This window comes from Mytilus trossulus, chromosome 5 (assembly GCF_036588685.1).
Source record: "Mytilus trossulus isolate FHL-02 chromosome 5, PNRI_Mtr1.1.1.hap1, whole genome shotgun sequence".
Taxonomy (NCBI): domain Eukaryota; kingdom Metazoa; phylum Mollusca; class Bivalvia; order Mytilida; family Mytilidae; genus Mytilus; species Mytilus trossulus.
Genome location: NC_086377.1, coordinates 64748502 through 64770150, shown reverse-complemented (window position 1 = coordinate 64770150; position 21649 = coordinate 64748502). Strand labels below are relative to the sequence as shown.

The following is a 21649-nucleotide window of genomic DNA, read 5'->3' as shown; positions in this document are numbered from 1 at the left end:
AAGCGTACTTCAGATGGCCGGTAAACAAAACTGTGTGCTAGGTCAGTGGTGATGGGCGTCATGATAAACTCCAAAACATATAAATGAACAAAAATCAAAAACCAAACAAATCTTTCACAGGCCAGAGGCTCCTTACTTAGAACCGGCTCAAAATGCAGCGGGGTTAAACATGTTTTATAATATCTCAACCATTCCTTACATATACCTGTAGCAAGTGTAGAATAAATAATATATCATTGCTGCAAAAATTGAGATCAACCAAACATTTTAAAAGTACGACTGCCTGTACTTTAAACTTCTAATGATTAAGATAAATCGGCATTTACAATGATTGAAAAGTGATATGTTTTTCTGTCAATAATCACTTTCGATGACAAACGTAAAAATAATGTTTGTTTTGTTTTTTGTCGATATCCATCATGTTTTGTCTTAAGAACGGATTAAATGATCAATAATATAAACATGTGTACATTCTCAACATTTATTGGTATTTATAATGATTGAAAACTTATATGTTTTTTGCTGCCGGTTTAAGGTGTGTGTCATTATTACTTCAAATGACAAAAGTAAAGTAACAATTGTTTTAAGGTTACTCATGTTTATACATGTATTTACTGTATTTGTTATATCCGGATGACTCTTAATATATTGGTCCCAACTCTTTAATATTATATTTTTTGAGTACAGGGATTACACCATCAAAAATATCAACACTTGTTTTAATACGCGTCATTGCAGAACAGCAGGTGTGCTTTAGAATTCCCTTTGTTGGGTTTCTCCGTGGCAGCAAAATTGGTATAACAATCTGATTCCTTTCACGGATTTATACTTTGAACCTTTTGAATTATAGCTCTTCATCTTTTATATAAGCTTTGGATTTCAAATATTTTGGCCACGAACATCACCGAAGAGACATGTATTGTCGAAATGCGCATCTGGTGCAGGAAAATTGGTACCGTTAATTGTGTTACATGAATTAAGTAATCCGATTTTTTTATTCTGCTAATTATAGTGTGTATCATATATGTTTATTTCTGTTTATCGTGTTAGTTAACAAATGAAATGGACTATTTAGGAAAGATGTAGACAAACAGTTACACCAAGTTCTTGTCGAAGATGCCTTATCTAGCATTTAAATGCAATTCATTATTTCAAAATTATCCAAAATAACATTCCACTTAAAACATTGTAAAACATATCTTTTCAAAGGTCGAAATTATTGAAACAGAAAATGTAGTACTTTAGATACGTCTGTCTTTTTTTTAATAGTATTTGAAACAAGTACACATGTTACAGCTGTTTTGTTTAAATAAGGTACTGAAAACCTACATGTATCCTTTTACTATAAATGTAAGACCATATGTTAAAATATTTTTTTCTTTTGTTACATTTACTTTTAATCTATTTCCACCAGACTGTCACAAAATAGCTGACTTAAGCCTAGGTCAAACATTCACGGATCCCCTCGCCGGATCCGCTACGGAGTAAATCTCACGGATGATCCCGGAAATGGAGTTTTCGTAGTCTGATACGGATCCTATCAGCATGCACAACGGTATGACTACAGGTTCTGACATTACTACCATGGGTAATAAAGTACGGGTACATTTTGGTGACATGAGTAATACGGGTTCTTACGGTGAGACACGGTAAAATACGGAAATGATACGGTTTAGAACGCAACGCCACGTGTCGTGACGTATGTACTGCGGACAAACAACGGTGAACTACGGTATAATTAAGGGTTAGTACGAATGAGAACGGTCTGAAATTGAATAGTACGAACCGTCACATTTCTTTAATTTACTTCATCATTTTAATTGAGATATTTTTTCTATCTTGTTTAATAAATCATTTCTCTGTCTGTCTGTACAATGTGTTGTTATTCGTAATCCTCGGACCAATGACATGTAAATGTTCTTGAAACATATTTAGGACTATTCTTTCAAAGTTCTTAAATGTAGCTAAATTTTCCGCACACAATTGAGCAATGGATAGGGAAGTCAGTCCCTAGACCAACATCTACACTTCCTCCTATCACCTATACGTCAGTCATCAAGTATATCAACCCTGCCCTATCATTTTGTGCTATATCAATATCCAATTCCAGCCAATTATTTGCAAGCAGCATTTATTGATTATGATAATCATTGTCTCGTTAGTACAGGTGAACAACGAATTTGTTAATGTTCAACGATTTTTTGTTATTTTATACAGTTGTATTCAGACTTTGGCAGACGTTTCGTCCCCGAGGGTATCACCAGCCCAGTAGTCAGCACTTCGGTGTTGACATGAATATCAATTATATGGTAATTTTTATAAATTTTCTGTTTACAAAACTTTGAACTTTTCGAAAAACTAAGGATTTTCTTACCCCAGGAGTAGATTACCTTAGCCGTATTTGGCACAACTTTTTGGAATTTTTGGTCCTCAATGCTCTTCAACTTTGTATGTGTTTTGGCTTTTTCACTATTTTGATCTGAGCGTCACTGATGAGTCTTATGTAGACGAAACGCGCGTCTGGCGTATGAAATTATAATCCTGGTACTTTTGATAACTATTTGGCAGAACCTCGTTATCAAATATCCACAAAGATTCGAGGTTTCGGCAATCCACGCAAAATTGGTACCAACCAAAAAAAGAATCCACAGTATTCCGTAGTTTGTCGTGTTGTAACGTAGTGAACCATAGACTCGTAGAACCTTAGCTGACACCTAGCTATCCGTATTCCAAGGTAATAAAAACGTGCCTTTACGTGGCACATTCGTAACAAATCATATTGTATCTTAACCAATACGTGGTGTGACCGTAATAGTACGTAGTTCTCCAAAACTAGCCGTAGCAATCATTTTGGCCTGCGAATAAGTACGGATTGGTACAGTTTTTTCTAGGGACTATAACGAAGATGTGCGGTCTTATACGGTTTAGTAAGGAGTTACTACGCTCCTTTGATCCGTGGTCAAATGTTGCGCATGTTCAAAAATTGTCAAGGATACACAAATACTACTACGATCTACTGCGTATGACTACGAAAACAATAAAGATATCTATGGACTAAATACAGATTGCCATGAATGATGATGAATAGTATTCATGAATGTGTGATTGAATCGGTTATTGAAACTAAATTGAATAATAGTTGTTTAAATGTACGCTGGACCAGGTAAATACAACATTTACAACACAATTAACAGCTATAAAACCGTCACTTTGTCTTTCATAATTTGTTTTAAAGTAGTTGAAGGTAGTGTTACTTAACCAAATAAAGAATTTGGATCCTTGTATGAACAATGGAACTGAGCCGCTTCTTCTTATTTAGGGGTGTCATTCAACCTTCTTTCTTTTAATCATTGTTTGTCTGTCTCCTTGTAATGCGAGCAATAGACTGGTAAACGTAACAAGCAAACGAACAAACAAACAAACAAACAAAAACAAACAAACAAACAAACAAACAAACAAACAAACAAACAAACAAACAAACAAATAAACAAACATTATATACAAACATAGCAATCAATCATGCTTCTGTAAATTCAATGACATAACCGTTTACTTACATTGAAAAATATATTTTTGACGGTTGAGATATTTTTAACGGTCAAAATAGTATGCAGTATTTCGATATAGGATAACAACATTAGTTTGAGTTTATTTAAGTTAACGTAATAAGTATTTCTTTTCAATTTCGTATCTTAATTTTAATGTTAGTTTAGTTTAAAAAATATTTATTCAAAAAGTGCATGAAATATAATTATACAATATAAATAAATTTCAATGTTGTTTTGAAATTAGATGAATTTGAAATAGATTAAGGAATACATCTCCCCTATTTGGATTCTTTGTCCAGCTTTGTCTATACATTTTGTACTTTTTTGTTTAGATGACCCTATCCATTTTTTTCAGTTTGCGATTTTCTAATACTAGTACTTGTCCTCGAGCATCACTGAAGGGAGATTAATTGTCGGGATGCACGTCTGCTGCAATACAATTCAGGAGCCTGTATATTCAGTGGTTGTCGTTTGTGTATGTGTTACATATTTGTTTTTCGTTCATTTTTTTACATAAAAAGTTTTATCGTTTGAATTGTTTTACATTGTCTTATCGGGGCCTTTTATAGCTGACTATGCGGTATGGGCTTTGCTCTTTGTTGAAGGCCGTACGGTGACCTATAGTTGTTAATGTGTGTCATTTTGGTCTTTTGTGGATAGTTGTCTCATTGGAAATCATACCACAACTTTTTTTTTATAATTGATACAGTTAATGTTATTATTCTATATTGTACTCTAGCTAAACTTTATTTACAACTATCAGACATTGACTTTACCAAGTATGAACAGATGTCATATTTGAAAAAGTTTTCTGATGGCTGTACATTCATATTAGTTACAACATAGTTTTAGCCCTCTCATTGTCATATGAAGCACTTTTCAATCGAAACAGTTAAAGAAGTTTTTATTTACAAATGAGATATAAAAGTCTTATGAAACTTCAAATTAAAAAAAAAAGAAGTATTCATTATTTTATGATTAAATAACTATGATTAGACTTTAAATATAAGTAGACGAAGTGCACGTCCTGGATACTTAATTATAGGTCTGGTAACTTTAAATAGGAAATCTGCTTTTCGCTTACTTTCTAATTAATGATTATTCAGTCTTAAAATTTCAAAGTAAATCCTACTAGATTTGTTGAATGTTTTGTTTTTGAAATATTAAAGCCACTATTAGAGGAGAGATAACTTCGATAAAATAATCGTCAGATCGATAAAAAAGATGAATATCAATTATTAAGTTATTTGATTTTCAGGAATATATTTCAATCATGCAAATCCCTGATTCTTTTCCCAAAGTTGGTTATACTTTTTCGGTAATCGGTTCAATGAACTCATCAATTCCAGAATAGATAATATAATTATTTTCAAATATTTTGACTTCGAGCATCATGAAGGATGTATGTATTGTCTAAATGTTCATATGGTCACCGTTAACATTACACAACAACCGGTAGTGGACTCATAGTCCATGCGGGTGTCATCATCTCAATAGTCAGTACTTCGGTACTGTAGTAAAAATACGGATTTTGTGTTTTGAAAATTTGCTGTTACAAATGTTTTGAAATTATTTAAGATCAAGAACTGTATCACTCTCATACAAAGCTCTGTTTCCTTGCCCGGTTTTGGCTATACTCTTTTGTCCTTTTTAGTCTATAGCTATTTATCATTTTAAATGTTTAATAAGCTTTGGCTTTTCAAACAGTTTGGCCTCGAGCATCAGTGAAAAGACATAGTGATTGTTGAAATGCGCATCTGGAGCATAAAATAGTAACGTTTATGAAATAACAGATTATGTCGACTGCTATGATATAAAAAATATCCGTACCTTCATTTTTTGTTTCTTTTATTATTAAATCAAGAATTGATTTAGAAACTGTAAACTCTAAATTTCTACTGTCACCCCTTATTTATTTTGAACCTTTATTTGTAAAGAGTAAGGGACATATAATGTCGTAGCATCACATTACGTGTTAAGTGTTTTTTCTGTACTAAATGTATTTTTGTCGTGATATTGAAGGCAACTAAGATGATTTGGTGAAAAGCAAAAAAAAAAATCAAAATAACACATTGGATACTCAACGAAGGCAAGTTATTCTGAGTCATTACTGCTGCTTCAGAAATATCAGTCTTTTGGGACATAAATCGTTGGGCAGTAAATGCCTTGGTATCTGCATGATTTATAAATAATAATCGTTTATTGAAAGAAAATGTATGTGTACCAATTGTCAAAGCGGAGAAAAAATCGGGGCTTGCTAAGTAAACTACGAACGTAAAATGAAAAAAAATGTCTTTGATTTGCCATGTTGGTCATATAAATCTTTGAGTGTTTCGATTCGTATTATACTTGAATTTCAATTATTCGGCTTTAAGCATTACTGTTTACATATCCGAATTATAAAGTTTTTCCGTAGAAAGCGTTGACTTGATATCATTGACATTATTTGTATTCTGGTAAATAGTTATTTCATATGCAATAATACCAGTTGACTCTATTGACAGTAGTAAGGAACATTGTTACTTTAAAAATTTGATATAATTTCTATAAAACTAAACTTTTAAAATTGATGCAAATAATGATAATTTTCTTGGAAATTGATTAGCATTGACTTATCTCACTAGGATCAAATTTATACTGCTTGGTGAGGGTTTACTTGTCATTATTAGCCTGAGCAAAATAAGCATCTCCTGATATGTTTGCATTACAAACTAATTAAAACTATTACTTTTGGGAATTGATTTTGCTCGTTCAATTTGTTCTTTTTACAATATTGCTATTAAGAGTGGTATCCCTTGTATCACAATCTGACAAAAAATGACATTTTGCAATTTATAATAAAATTGAGAATGAAAATGGGGAATGTGTCAAAGAGACAACAACCCGACCATAGAAAAAAACAACAACAGAAGGTCACCAACAGGTCTTCAATGTAGCGAGAAATTCCCGCACCCGGAGTCTTCCTTCAGCTGGTCTCTAAACAAATATATACTAGTTCAGTGATAATGAACGCCATACTAATTTCCAAATTGTACACAAGAAACTAAAATTAAAATAATACAAGACTAACAAAGGCCAGAGGCTCCTGACTTGGGACAGGGGCACAAATGCTGCGGGGTTAAACATGTTTGTGAGATCTCAACCCTCCCCATATACCTCTAGCCAATGTAGAAAAGTAAACGAATAACAATACGCACATTAAAATTCAGTTCAAGTCCGAGTCTGATGTCAGAAGATGTAACCAAAGAAAATAAACAAAATGACAATTATACATAAATAACAGCAGACTACTAGCAGTTAATCGACATGCCAGCTCCAGACTTTAATTAAGCTGACTGAAAGATTATGATTCCATCATATGAACATCAGACTCAATCCTTCCCGTTAGGGGTTATATGCTCATAAATGCAAATATCATAACTTTGCATTTTCTTCTTATATGCGTCCTACCAGTCAAAAAATTGAAATACAGCACAGAACCACTTTTGTCCTTCATTTTTGCACAACACGCTTTCGTATGGAACACATTGACAAACATGTATGATTAAAGTTCTTCGACTATATAATGAATTACAATGCTAAAGAGAAAAATCCAAAAAAAAAGGTTTTTAATTGAGGAAGCTAACTATGAAACCAGATTTTACCCACCAATTGTACCCTTAAAAGCTTGTACCAAGTCAGTACCAAGACAGTTTTTAATAAAGTCTAAAGTTTGATTTTGTTAGTTTTTATGGACCTTTACTTTCAGAATTGACCTTATGGTCGGTATGTTTGTTTTAACGTCTTTTAGATGCCCCCTTCAATTTGAACTTTATGCATATTCTGTTGTATACTAATATGTCAGATAAATCAATAATTGTATTACATATTTGGTAAAGGTAATCGAATGAACTTAAAAAGGAGCAGGTCCGTGCTGTTGACAGACTTTGCATTATGCGAATACGCAATAAGTCAAAAGCCACAATCAGCAATATGACGCAATAAGTCAAAAGCCACAATCAGCACTATGACACAATCAGTCAAAAGACATAATCAGCACTATGACACAATCAGTCTAAAGCCACAATCAGCAATATGACACAATCAGTCAAAAGACACAATCAGCAATATGACACAATCAGTCAAAAGACACAATCAGCAATATGACACAATCAGTCAAAAGACACAATTAGCAATATGACACAATCAGTCAAAAGACACAATCAGCAATATGACACAATCAGTCAAAAGACACAATCAGCAATATGACACATTCAGTCAAAAATCACAATCAGCAATATGACACAATCAGTCAAAAGACACAATCAGCAATATGATACAATCAGTCAAAAGTCACAATTGGAACAACACCCCTAATGCGCCTCGAATAAGGAACTCAAAAGTCACGTGTAAAGAAAAAATCTCTATTGGACATGTTTCTATTTTTAACAAATGAACTTAATTATTTGTGGTGATAAGGAAAGTAGAGGAACATAGAATAAATGTGTAAAAACTATGGAGCTATTGAATGTGTTCAAAGTATTAAATTTTCAAAAAACTTATTGTGTTAAAAAAAGGGGATATTTTACTACAAGAAGCCGCATCACAGAAGGATGTTCGGGGTTTGCTAATTTACGGTAATCTCACTTCGTACCCCGAAAATTTAACCACATATGTGAAAATGTCACAGCTTCGAAACGAGCTATCATACATATCCAAGTTTACGATATGGACTGAGCTACAGGAAAACACGTTACAATTATCGCCTATTTAAAAACAATTAAAGATTTTGACCCAATCAGCAATATGACACAGTCAGCAATATGACACAATCAGCAATATGACACAATCAGTAGAACCACAGATCAGACAAATACAATCCAAGTTTTTAAAATACTGTAAAGATTATAAACTATATGGTCTCTAAATCAATAAGGACACACAAAAACAGCTGTACACAGTTATTCTTTAATAACAGGAGACAATAACTGACGAGGTACCTTACTTTAGGCAAACACTGTTATAATTATCTGTATGAGTATGATTTGTGATTTTATGTACACTTGCCGACACCACGGCATCATTTGATTTATTTATGAAAGAAGATCAGTACCCGGTGAAAAATTGCAAATGCAAAACTGAAAATCCTAGTCAATTAAAATCAGAGTCGAACGCATTTAGACTCGGGCAGGGTTCGAAATAACAACCTCAGTGGTGCTTACGTCAATTTATTTGAGAACAAATATTTTTTATAGTAGTTGGAGCTGTGCCAGAAATTGGTTACTTTACAATAGCAAGAAAGGAAAACATTACAAATTCACATCCAACAGTTGTACGAGTATAACTGAAGTTAATGTTATGGGAAGTTAAACAGGGATTTCGAAAAGATAAGAGAATAAAAATGTTCTACCGATAGGATTATCCTTCTTTGCTTAAAAAACTGAACCCATCGTGTTAACAATGACAAATAAACTCCCTTGAAATGTCACAACCTGTTATATAGTTAACGTAAAAAAAAAATATTTGGCTTTAAAGAAAGAACAATCAAAAAGACACAAATATATTAAATTTGGCACATTTTTTTGGAAATTTGGATCCTCAATGCTCTTCAACTTTTTACTTATACTTTGATATGAGCGTCACTGATGAGTCTGATGTAGACAAAATGCGCGTCTGGCGTACTAAATTATAATCCTGGTACCTTTGATAACTATTTACACCATTGGGTCAAAGCCACTTGGACGTTTCGTCCCCGAGGGTATCACTAGCCCAGTAGTCAACACTTCGGTCTTGACATGAATATCAATACTTTAATCATTTTTACCAAATTTCCTGTTTACAAAACTTTGAATAGTTAAAAAAAACTAAGAATTTTCTTATTCCAGACATAGATTACCTTAGCTGTATTTGGCACAACTTTTTGGAATTTTGGATCCTCAATGCCCTTCAACATTTAACTTATTTGGCATAATAAATGTTTTGATATGAGCGTCACTGATTAGTCTTATGTAGACAAAACGCGCGTCTGGTGTACTAAATTATAATCCTGGTACCTTTGATAACTAATTAGATTACATTATCATGATTATAGCTACCAAAATGATAATCGTGATTATGGAGGAATTATTTCAACTTTACCATCTTTTAAAGAAACCTTTGCTAACTGCTTACTTTTATACTGTAGCCATCTGTTAAGTAAATAACGATCGGATATGGAAACACTTGATATCGTATCAGGAAAGCAGGACTTTGTGACACATTTATCGTATTTGACGTGAAAATGTCCTAATAAAGCACAAACATGACCATAAATGATCCGAAATCAATTCGATCAGGAAACTGCATAATATTATTAATAACCCGCTTTATCCTATCGTAGAAATTAGAATTGAAGAAAACAGAAAAATAACACATTGAACATTTTATTATTTAAATATGACAAGACAAATACACTGAGTCTAGTATTACGTATCAAATAATTTATGGACTGGGAAACAATGACAATATATATTATGTTAACATTGTATAGCAAGTCATTGTTGTTTGTAGCTTCTTGTATATGGTCTCCTTCTCTACAAAAAAAAGAAAAAAAAAATTAAAAATAACAAAGACCATTCTCTTTTTTATTATTATCTTGAAGTATTTTAAGAGAGGAGCAATGCAACAGTATATGAGAATAACACATTAAAATTGTAACTGTAGTTCGTTCTTTGAAGGCAGACTTCTTGTAGTGTCAATTACGTTAAGTTAAGCCTGGCTCTCACAATATGTGGTGTACAAGTATATAAAAAATACCCAACCCTAAGGTACAAGTAAAGAATTGGAAGGTAAATAAAAACTGACAAAATCAAAAGTTATTAATAAAAAAGGTCGATGAATAAGATTTTCTAATCTTTATGTACGTGAAATTCACAGACGGGAAAAACAATACAGAAACATTTTACTCAAATTCTAGTTATCATTTATTTACTATTTTTACTACACTTTAATATTTAGAATTCAAAGTTACAAAGGGAGGTCGGCTTTGTCATTAGGATAAAGCAAAATGCTCTTAAGAAATATCTAAATGTCAGTAAAATATGAATAAAATATGCAATATTTACCTGCATTATTCTTATGGTTACCCTGTATAGTATCCATCTGAAAAAGGATTATAAACTTTGAATTTTTGAAAAACTAAGGATTTTCTTATCCCAGAAATAGAAAACCTTAGCCGTATTTGATACAACATTTTTTTAAATTTTGGGTCTTCAATGCTCTTCAACTTTGTACTTGTTTTGCTTATAACTATTTAAATCTGAACATCACTGATCAGTCTTATGTAGACGAAACGCGCGTCTGGCGTATTAAATATATATTCCTGGTACCTTTGATAACTATTATATAGTCAGTCATACTGTATTTGTGTTATATGCCATAACTTCTTTTTAATAAGTAAAGAAGTTAAATACCTTGTTACATTTTTGTAATAACTTACTATCATGAACAACACAACGAGTGCAACATGTGGAACATGATCTGCTTACCTTTTAAGAGCACATATGAACAGCCTCAGTTTTAGTAGGATTCATGTTGCTCAGTTTTGAGTTTTCTCTGATGTGTTTTGTATACTATTGTTTGTCAGTCTGGTTTTATTTAGCCATGACGTTGTCAGTTATTTAATGAATCCCTGTGGTATCTTGCGTCGTTTTATAACATGTCAACGCTGACCATTTATAATAATGATAAATTTCATAAAATTAACAACATCAGAAATTAATTTTCATCAGAAAAAGCATAATCACAAATGTAATTTTCCTAAATTGTAACATGTATTGTCTTTATTTCTTATTCCAATTTACTAGTAGAATAAAACATTTCATTGTTTTTTTCTGTGGTTGTGATATGTGTCTGGATTTTGTTTCATGACGAATACCAATTATTTCCCTTTCGTCATGTAAAATGTTCAAGTGTAATCAAAAAATGAATATGTTTTGGATATCACTACAATGACATAACATATAGCTGTCCTAGAAGAAATAATATAATCTTGCAAACCTACAAGTATACAATTTGCTATTAAAATGCCTTCAATAAACTTACACATTGGTTGTATGGCTCTGTAGCCACCTCCTACTGAAAAGAATAATAATACAAATAAATATGATGTATTATCGCACCGCGGGTAAATTATCACGTTGTGATTGGTTTAACGCTGTCACGTAGAGACCGTCTATGAATCCGTACGGGGTTATTAAAATTTCATAATGGGGTTCATGACGTCACGTCTACTGTTAATGTTGACGTCGTCCATGCATATTGTTGTGTTTCATTGTTTATTTCTCTTCAAAACGCAGCAGAAAGTTCTGTTTTCAATATATTCGTTATTCAGTTCAATATATTACGGTTCAATAAGTTACTGTATAATGAACTGGTGTACTTATACTTATACGTTAGTAACTGCATACATCTCTTAAAAAGAGAGGAGCATAGATAAGGTTTATTATAAATTTGTTTGGTTGGTTTTAGATATAATGCACCGTTACAAGCTTCCGCCAGATAGTAACTTTATCTTTCTTTTCGTCATCCCTGTTGAAAAAAACCTCGTTAGCTTATTATAGCATCTTAGGTCTTCTGTCGGATTTATTTCGTTTTTTAACACAGTTTAATATTTTTATTTTGTATTATATTTTATGGATTGTTCTTTGTGTGTTCTCCGCTTTCATTTTGACGATTTTGTTGTCTGTTATTCATGGTATTATGTTATGCGTCTGTGTATATCTTAATATACTACACGTTTTGGTTCAGCTATGACTGTCATATATAACATAAACTATGTCAGCAAATATATTTATAATATACTTACCGTATCCTGGATGCATGTATTCTACTACAAATAAAGGAAAACATATATTATCTTACAAGTTCAACTTTATACAGAGTAGATTTAAAAAAATAGAATGGTTATGCGCATACAAAATTTATAACATGAGAAATATGCATTTTTTTTTATCCCCGAGCTAGTTACTAATATAAATATAATCTTGAAAATTAAAATTTTAGTATATGCCTTTTTACCTTGAGTCTTAAACTATAAAATATGATTTCAATTGATTACTATAATAACTATTATCTGACAAATTGACACATTTGGTACTTATCCATCTTCGAATTTCAGATGTTTGGCTTTGAGCGTTCCTGATGAAGGTTAATCCAGAAAAGCGTTTCGGACGCACGAAATTTTTTAACGTGCTGTTTTCAATTGTTTAGAAACAGCTTATCAAAAGGATAACAATTAATTGAAGATGAAACAACAACTTATTAAAGATTAGTGGATATATACTCACCCCCATCAATATCAGCTGTAAAAGATAAATACATTAAGTTTTTTTTAAGATTAATAAGAGCAGAATTGTATTCGCAAGAATAATACGTTGATCGAACATAATTATATTCATGATAATATGCATAAAGATATCAAAGTCAAGCTAAATTGTATGTTTTTATAAAACTATTTATGACTTTACAGCCTTTTAACCAAGTGTTACAGTTTTGAAACTTCAGTAATATGTGTTAAATAGTTTCAATATTTCACAAATAAAGTAAAAGAGTACTTACATAGATGCTCATATGGATTATCTGAAAGAAACAAGAAAATTATAAAATTATTAATTATTAAGACTGTAAACAAAACAACCACAAATAAAAGAAACAAACATGATTTCTATCCAAAAGACTCGCAAATTAATACACGTCTTTATATATAGTGATAACTACATAAATGTTTATGAAGTTTTATTATACAGAACAATAATAATGATATGATATGTTTACATTATTTATTAGAACGATACGTTTTAACTTTTTTTATTCGTTACGTTAAAATGTAAATTTTCTCATTGTTTTGATATTGGTTTATAGTAATGGAGCAGGTATCACTCTGTTGGTCGTTAAATTATCCCCGGATCATGGTAGGATTTGGTTTGTTTGTCTCTTGTTTTGTCTAAATACTTTACAGCTTTTATTTGTTTGATTTGTGCATACCTTTTTACAATATCAGGACAATCTTTTATAAATTGTATTCATTGACGAATCTTGATGTCACTGATGCATGTGATGGTCAGTAGAGTAACCCATCTATTATTAATATCATAGCGTAGTAGTGATACACTTATCTGTTTTAATTTAGTAAATTTGTACCACCACTTCAATCAACCAACGACGCGAAAGTTGATTTAAAAAAAACAGTTTGTCAGAATAATAATACAGAATACTTACAAACATCAGGCATATCTATATCTGGTGCATCTCCAGTAAATATTATCGGTTGTGAACTACCTGTCAAGAGAAAAGATAAGTGATGGATTATTACTTGCAAAGGATATGACATATTTCGTTTATTATAGTAATATTTTACCACAAAAAGAGCTGTTTTTATAATTCAACAAAAAACATAACAAAACAAAACAAAACATAACACTTATTTGGAATTGTATGGTTATTTCCAATAATAGATCGGTGTTACACTTTGTACATCTTTTATGGGTAATTTTTGAATAAGTTAATTAAGCTGTCATTGCAGATATTAGTCTGTTAAATGTGTTTGAAATAATTGCTGGACTGACCTTGATATAATGTATAGGCTCTTAGTTATTACATGTTGGGAATACAACTTAGGATCTCATAATTTCTTTTTTTCAATAGTTTAACTTTACGTGTTTATGGTAAAGGATTAACCACTTAAAACCCATTAGCGGCATTAAATTAATAAATAAAGGCAACAGTGGTATACCGTATATTTCATCCATAAACAATTGTTTAAAAGCGTATGTTAAACTTTAGTCGCCTTGATGCTTGTGTCGTTCAGATGCAGTCTCATCTACGTATACTCCACACCTCTTTTTATTTATATAACTATTTATATTCGTTGAAAAGTATTACACAATTTAACTGTTGAAAATAATATGCATACTTTTGTATTCTATAGTCTTAGATATAGAAGAATTCGATGAAAAGGCAAGTAATGTATTTTCCCCGAATACACATTGTCTAGATTTCTGATTGATAATGTTTATTCGTGCATTTTATATTTAAATGTATAGTAAACTTATAACGCATGCTAAATACATTCAGTATTTGAATAGGAAAATACTAGCTAGCTTTAGCGCGGTAAAAAAGAAAGAAATGGGACAAAGATACGCATGCAAGCACTTCTACCATTAAGTAGAGATAACTCATTGAAAAAGAGTTATTTACAGATTTATGAATAAGATTAGGAAAAAGTTATCCGAATAATTCAGTTGTTATATCGCCAGCTGCTAAACGACAAAATTCACCTTGCAAGTAAGGGACAGACTGAATTATTCGGGTAAGAAAAAAACTACTCTACAGTTTTGTAAATAGTTAAAACTGATGCTATACTAAGGAAATCAGCTTACCAACTGGTTGAGAGAAAAAGTCTAAATCTAACATAAATTAACAAAAATATTATCAAAAATGCATACTGATTGTGAATTGCCTTTAAAATCAATTTAAAATTCAAATATTGAAGAAACAAGTTGATTGTCTCCAAAGAAAGAAATTTAATTTTCCACCCAAAAAATGCCAAATCTTTTAAAAAAAAATAAAATCGTAAATTTCTTCTCAAAAGTATAATCTGTTATAAATATAAATTTTACAGTTCTTTGCAAAAGCTAAAAAAATAATGAACCAAAGACTAACTAAATATATACTAGTATTAAAGCTATAATAAATATACAATCTTACCAAATTGTGGAAAAGGTGAGTAACCTCCCACTGTATAAAATAAATTATAGTGCAATTATTTTGTCTGTAAGTAATGCATATCTATATTTATGATTCGATAAGAGAGAATGATAACTTGACAACTGAACCATTAAAGCCTTAAATTCCCTATAATGTAACTGTCGAAAATATAAAAATGAACACCGAAAAGTAATGCGCAATAAAGACGAAAGCTACTTTTAGGGTTGAATTGTACAGGAGGAAATAACATACAAATATACACACAAACATGACTGAAGAATATAATAAAAACAAACTGCACGACACCAATTAAAATAAATTGTTAAAAAGCAAATACGACGAGCGAGATCGTAACATGGAGTTAGTTGTTCCTTGTTGCGTCTTTGTTCATAACTATAAATGAAACGAACAGGAATAGATTAGATAAAAAACATTCACAATATACATTGATTTATGGAATAAGTATTTACGACAGGTGCGCATCAGTGCTGAAGTATAAGCTTGGTGTTATTGACGCTGTTCTTAATCCGTATATCATATTTAGAACCAGATTGTTTTAGTTAAAAATGATTTACATTAATGTATCCCCATATATCATAAGCACTTATTGGATAGGATAGGGGAGGATTGGGATCCCGCTAACATGTTCAACACCGCCACATTATGTATGTATGTGCCTGTCCCAAGTCAGGAGCCTGTAATTCAGTGGCTGTCGTTTGTTTATGTGTTACATATTTGTTTTTCGTTCAATTTTTGTACATATATTAGGCCGTTAGTTTTCTCGTTTGAATTGTTTTACATTTAGGGGCGTTTTACAGCTGACTATGCGGAGTAGGTTTTTCTCAATGTTGAAGACCGTGGGGTGACCTATAATTGTTAATTTCTGTGGTATTTGGGCTCTAGTGGAGAGTTTTCTCATTGGCAGTCATACCACATCTTCTCTTTTATATTTACACAATATGTATATACAAGGAATTGAAACAAAACATACGGTACTGTACAATGATTGATACAGAATTTTATGAGTGTTCCGACATCATGTTCGGTTGATATGTGGAATGAAACAAAATCGAGAACTTTGCTTTGGATTCATACCATTATACACAACTTGTTTTATACAATGTCTGTGACAACAACCCCTCGTTCCTTTGTTTGTAAATTTTTAGTCTTATCTATCAAGTATTAATTATTTCATACCAGTCAATTAAATATTAATTCATTTTTGAAATTTACGTGGATTAACAGAAGCACCATTTGGAATTTCTACTGGTCAACTATTATAATCATCAGGGTTAACGTTAATGTCAAGCAATAGGGTTAGAGAGCAAATGAGCTCTTCTAATGTTGTTTTTTTACAATTTATTTGTGTATATTTAATAAACGTACAAACTCATATGATTATTGTTATTAAAAAATAAATCATGGTAATTTTAATTTGATTCACAACGCAAAATAAAAAAAAATGAACTTACGTAACGGTGATGATGATCTTCTGCTTTGGATATATCTATCTATAAATGAAATAAAATGTAATGTTTAAAGCAAGTTGAAAAACATTTTTTTAAACAAATTATAACATGGAAAATAGATATGAGAAATGTGTCAAAGAGACACCAATACGACCATAGAACAGACAACAGCCGAAGGCTACCGATGGGTATTTTCTTTATTTTACGATTGATTATACTATTGTTGGATTGTTTTATGATTTTTAAACATATATTAAAATAAATAAATGTATACATAAATTATGTAGGATGTTTATATGAGACAATTTCCAAAAAGGAGCATGACATTTAAAAAAGATTGTTGATCGGCAGCCGTTTTATCAATGACCAATGTGGTTCTTTCTACTTTTTGTTTTAATTTGAATTAGCAATAGTTTACAGATGTTTAAATCTTAAAAACCTTTCAGGATGACCGTTGTGATTCACATCGATAACAACGTCAAATGTTTGAAAACTGAAATTGCCATGGCTTATTAATGAAATTACAATTACCAGCATGGTTTAAACGTTTAACCAGATGCACATTGAAAATAAGCACGCAGTAAAGTCAGTTTTTTTTTTAATTATAGCATTGAAAACATACTTGCTGTTCTTCTTGGTATTGCTCTGAATCTTCTAAAAGCTGCAAAATAAAATTAAATAAAAATGTATATAATATTTTAGGTTTTTTTTCTTTGATTCTTTCTGTCAATTGACATTGATCTATTTACCTTGTAAAACTGTAATATATATATACCGGCCAAATGCCATTAACAACTCAACATTATATAGCAGTAAAACATATTGAATAAATCTCGATGCAAGTTGTAAAGGTCAACATGACACATGTATCCTAGTACACATTGCAACAAATGAAATGTTAATTATATTTCCGATCAAATTATTAGTGTTGTCTTATGAATAACACTAAAATATCACATTTAGACATCACACTTGTTGATTTTATACTACACTATTGTCACTCATTAGTCAAGTAAAAATGGGACAATCTACTTGTAATGCTATTGGTGGAAAATTTAATTTTAAAGTAATAATAGTATACCGATATAAAAATCACAAATTCTTCAAAAAAAACAATTTCTCTTTATACATTTCTTTCTTTCCAAGCGCTTTTCTTGATTATTCCTAGGCCTTGTAAGGAGCAACTACACCAAAGTATTTCAAAACGCGGAATGTATAAATAAGGAGAAAAGTTAGGACAAAATGGGTCTTCAATGTAGCGAGGAACCCCCGCACCCGGGGGCGTCCTTCAGCTTGTCCCTTAGAAAATATATATACTAGTTCAGTGATAATGGACGTCATACTAAACTCAGAATTATACACACGAAACTAAATTTAAAAATCATACAAGACTAACAAAGGCCAGAGGCTCCTGACTTGGGACACTCATTTTTGAAATGGAAATAAACTCATCCACCAGAGAAAAAGTCCATCACAACTAACAAAACCAAACCTGAGATAAAATGAAAAACGACTGCAATATTCCTGACTTCCACTATATCGACATAATTGGGTAAGCAGGCAAAACAGACATAATATGTTAATGTGACAATAAATAAACTCATCATAGATAGCTGGATTGAAATTGTGTATGTGCACCAGACGCGCCTTTCGTCTTTAAAAGACTCATCAGTGATGCTCCAATAAAAAAAGTAAAAAAATCCAAATTAGGAACGAAGTTGCAGAGCATTGCGAACCAAAATTCCTAAAGTTTTGCCAAATACTGCTAAGGTAATCTATATATCCTGGGGTAGAAAAGCCTTCGTATTAATAAATGCAATGTTTTGTAAACAATTACTTTATAAATATGACCATACCAATGACAATTCATGTCAACCCAGAAATGCTGACTGGTCTGTTGATACCGTCGGGGAATTAAAACTCCACTAGCAGTGGCTTGGACCTAGTCGTTATAAATAAACTCATAAAAGATACCAGAATTCAAATTTTGTATTTGCGAATGACGCGCATTTCGCCTACAAAAGACTCATCAGTGACGCTCAAATCAAAAATAGTTATAAAGGCCAAAAAATAAAGTAAGAAGTTATAGAGCATTCAGGACCACAAATCGTAAGAGTTTTTCTAAATACAACTAAAGTTATCTATTCCTGAGGTAAGTGGGATCTAGTAACCAAAAACTGCAAGCGGACATTCAACTCAACTGAATCAAATATTCAAGAAAACATACAGTTTAATCGAACAAAGACGCCAACAAAAACAGCGTAGTTGATAGTAAAAACTTTTTATAGAGCTATATAACCAAGTAATCCAAAAAATAGGCAAATTAATCTAAGGTCGGCTGACCAGATATTGACAGAAACAATATTGAGATAACTTGTAAAATATATGTTTCCTTAACAACTTCCTCGTGACATTAATGGTCATTATTGTAACGATAAACAATGGACATACTATATTGACTGAAATATTTCTGTAATTTCATGAAATGGTAAACCAGATGTAACCAGTATAGGCTTACAGTGGTTGTCATTAATGTGATTTCTTTATGCGAAAAGGAGATATTTATCTATTGAGTTATGGTAATCATCCTGCCATTTAATAAAAAATAAACCTAAAAATACAAGCAGATAATTCCGGCAAAATTGACCTTAGACGGCTTTCGTTTGCGTGTAGGTTTGAAATTCTCTCAAGCTTTTTATATGTTTTTGTTATAGACTTTTGGTTTCAAGTGTAACTGGTTAACGAATAAAATTACCATAGATAATATGTCAGACAACCTTAGTGTATGCTAGACGCAGATTTCAATTACAAACAAGACGTATCATTGACGCACGAGAAAAACAATGAAATTAAAAGGCAAAAAAATTATAAAAAATGTGGTTTGGAAAACACAGAAAATTAATTACACCGCCAAATGGGAGTTACCCAAAAAACTAGTTATAGTTATTGGGTTATAATAATAGGCCAAACATAAACAGCAAATCTTTTGACTATGTTAATACAGTGTTGAGGAATTTACACATAATATGAATTTGATATGAATTGGATTTATTGTACGTAAATTAAAATAATTCTTTATAAAAACCGTGTGTTCTAAGGGATTTTCAGGTTTTGTCTTCATCTGGAACGCCCAAACCTCAAACACACGAAAGCCAGGGAGTATACAGACATAGAAACGTTAAAAAAAGTAATTTATTTCGAAGAAACCTCAGACTAAATCATTTCAAAGCCCGGGACATATAAATACGTAGAAACGTTAAGAACATAAACATACTTACTTTGTGATGAGGCTAGTGCTGCAAGAAATAAATGTTTGAATTAGCCACATGTGATTTATGTCCTGCATGACAAAAATCTGCATTCACATTTACATTTCAAGTTTCGTCTTCCATGTTAGCAAAATTATATATGAAACAATAAACAAACTACAAATTCTTTTCAAGCTTTGTGATGTTTGGTAAGAGCTAAATACCTTTGAAAATACTTTGAAAAAAGAGCAAAAGATTGACAAGGTAAAGATAAAATTTATTTCAAAATTTAAAAATGATTCATTCTTAATTATGTAAGCATTGTGGAAGTAACGGTAATGTTATTTTTGCACCACTATTAAAACAAATACGTGTTTTGTTTGCCCCAAAAAAATAATTCGTTTCGCCAATATTTAAAAAAAAAAATCAATATAATGACTTCTATACTTATGTTTAACCGATCTCCAGTAGTTTAAATTGTTGTAGTTAAGAATTTAGCTTTGGTACTACCAACGAATCTTACTTTCACTTTCAAAATAACGATGATAATAATTTTCATATAAAATAAATAAATTATCAAAATGTTGACTTACCTATTATTGTGAAAAACAGAAGAATTTGAAGGTAAAAATTCATTGTAACGGATTTGTATTTATCCTTAAGTCCAAGTTATAGATGTTAATGTTTATTATTTTCGTTGTATTGAGTAAGATTCCTCCTTTTATATATGCGTTGGCAAACGTCACAATAGCAGAACGACCGACAAATAAAAGTCATAGAGGCAGCCTTTAAATGGATATCCTTGTAGCAGCCCGATTTGCAATAAAATTTACGCCAATATAATTTTGATATAACATTTCAATAATCTTATTTAGTACTATTTTTAATTTATTTACGATAATTATGTTAATGGATGATATATGTTCGGGTCTCCCTTAGTATTGGCCCCATGGTGTAAACAAGATATATTTATCACTATTGAATTATATATATGTGTTTTGTCATTGGTAATTATTGGATCTCACGATTATATATCATATAGTGGTTATTGGCGATAAATGGACAGAAACATGTACTTACAATTGTCATTGGTGAAAACTGTTTCTACGCACACGCTATTTACTACAACAAGAAAATAAACAAGAACACTATAGTGTTACCAGTTCTATTACTAATTAACGCAACAAATATAGCATATACATTGCTTTGTTTACGAATTTGCATGAAAATATTGCGAAAATAGGCTGCATGCTCAAGAACATGCCACTTAATAGTGTGCAAACCACGTTTAGAACTTCGTCTTTAGAAAGTTGAAAATACCTGTTTGGTTGAACAAAATGTCTTTACATGAGAGCAACTACTTTAATTCTGCAGATTCACAACATAAGTCCCATTAAGGATGTTTGCTACCCTGTTTCAGAATAACAATCATCTCAAAAGACTGTTATAAAAAAATAATAGCATATTAATATAGGAACTGAAAAAGCAGAAAAAATGAAGGGACTGTGTGCTTGTTATCGAGATATGAGCCATTGAAAATTTGACGGAAATGATTCTCTCTCGATTTTCATCCTTATTTCAGTGTCCACTTTTGTCTTTTAAAGGTTTCAAAAGTTGCTCTTATGACTATATATAAAAAAAATTATGCAAAGAAAAGTTT

At 31.3% G+C, this 21649-nt stretch overlaps 1 protein-coding gene across 4 annotated transcripts; it reads right to left on the bottom strand.

Annotated features, from left to right (window-relative positions):
* Nucleotides 1-9933: 9933 nt before the first annotated feature.
* On the bottom strand, nt 9934-20860 carry LOC134719054 (uncharacterized). Of its 4 annotated transcripts, XM_063581993.1 has the most exons (13): nt 20583-20860; nt 20020-20037; nt 17364-17402; nt 16745-16783; nt 15273-15302; nt 14945-14971; nt 13785-13844; nt 13125-13145; nt 12854-12868; nt 12373-12396; nt 11610-11642; nt 10631-10667; nt 9934-10099 (listed from the first exon to the last, which is right to left on the bottom strand). In XM_063581993.1, exons 1-12 carry the CDS (start codon nt 20623-20625, stop codon nt 10648-10650), a joined length of 369 nt encoding a protein of 122 aa, XP_063438063.1. In that variant the 5' UTR covers nt 20626-20860; the 3' UTR covers nt 9934-10099; nt 10631-10647. The 4 variants fall into 4 exon arrangements, with proteins under 4 accessions (XP_063438063.1, XP_063438064.1, XP_063438065.1 ...); XM_063581994.1 differs by lacking the exon at nt 14945-14971; XM_063581995.1 differs by lacking the exon at nt 15273-15302.
* Between the last annotated feature and the right edge of the window lie 789 nt (nt 20861-21649).

Bases quoted from the DNA above. Each gene is read 5' to 3' on its own strand.
- LOC134719054 (XM_063581993.1), bottom strand. From the start codon at position 20,625: ATGAATTTTTACCTTCAAATTCTTCTGTTTTTCACAATAATAG. The intron at 16,784-17,363 runs GTATGTTTTCAA...TTTCATTTATAG, and splicing joins AATACCAAGAAGAACAGCAA to ATAGATATATCCAAAGCAGA. The intron at 11,643-12,372 runs GTAAGTATATTA...TATTCTTTTCAG, and splicing joins ATACATGCATCCAGGATACG to TAGGAGGTGGCTACAGAGCC.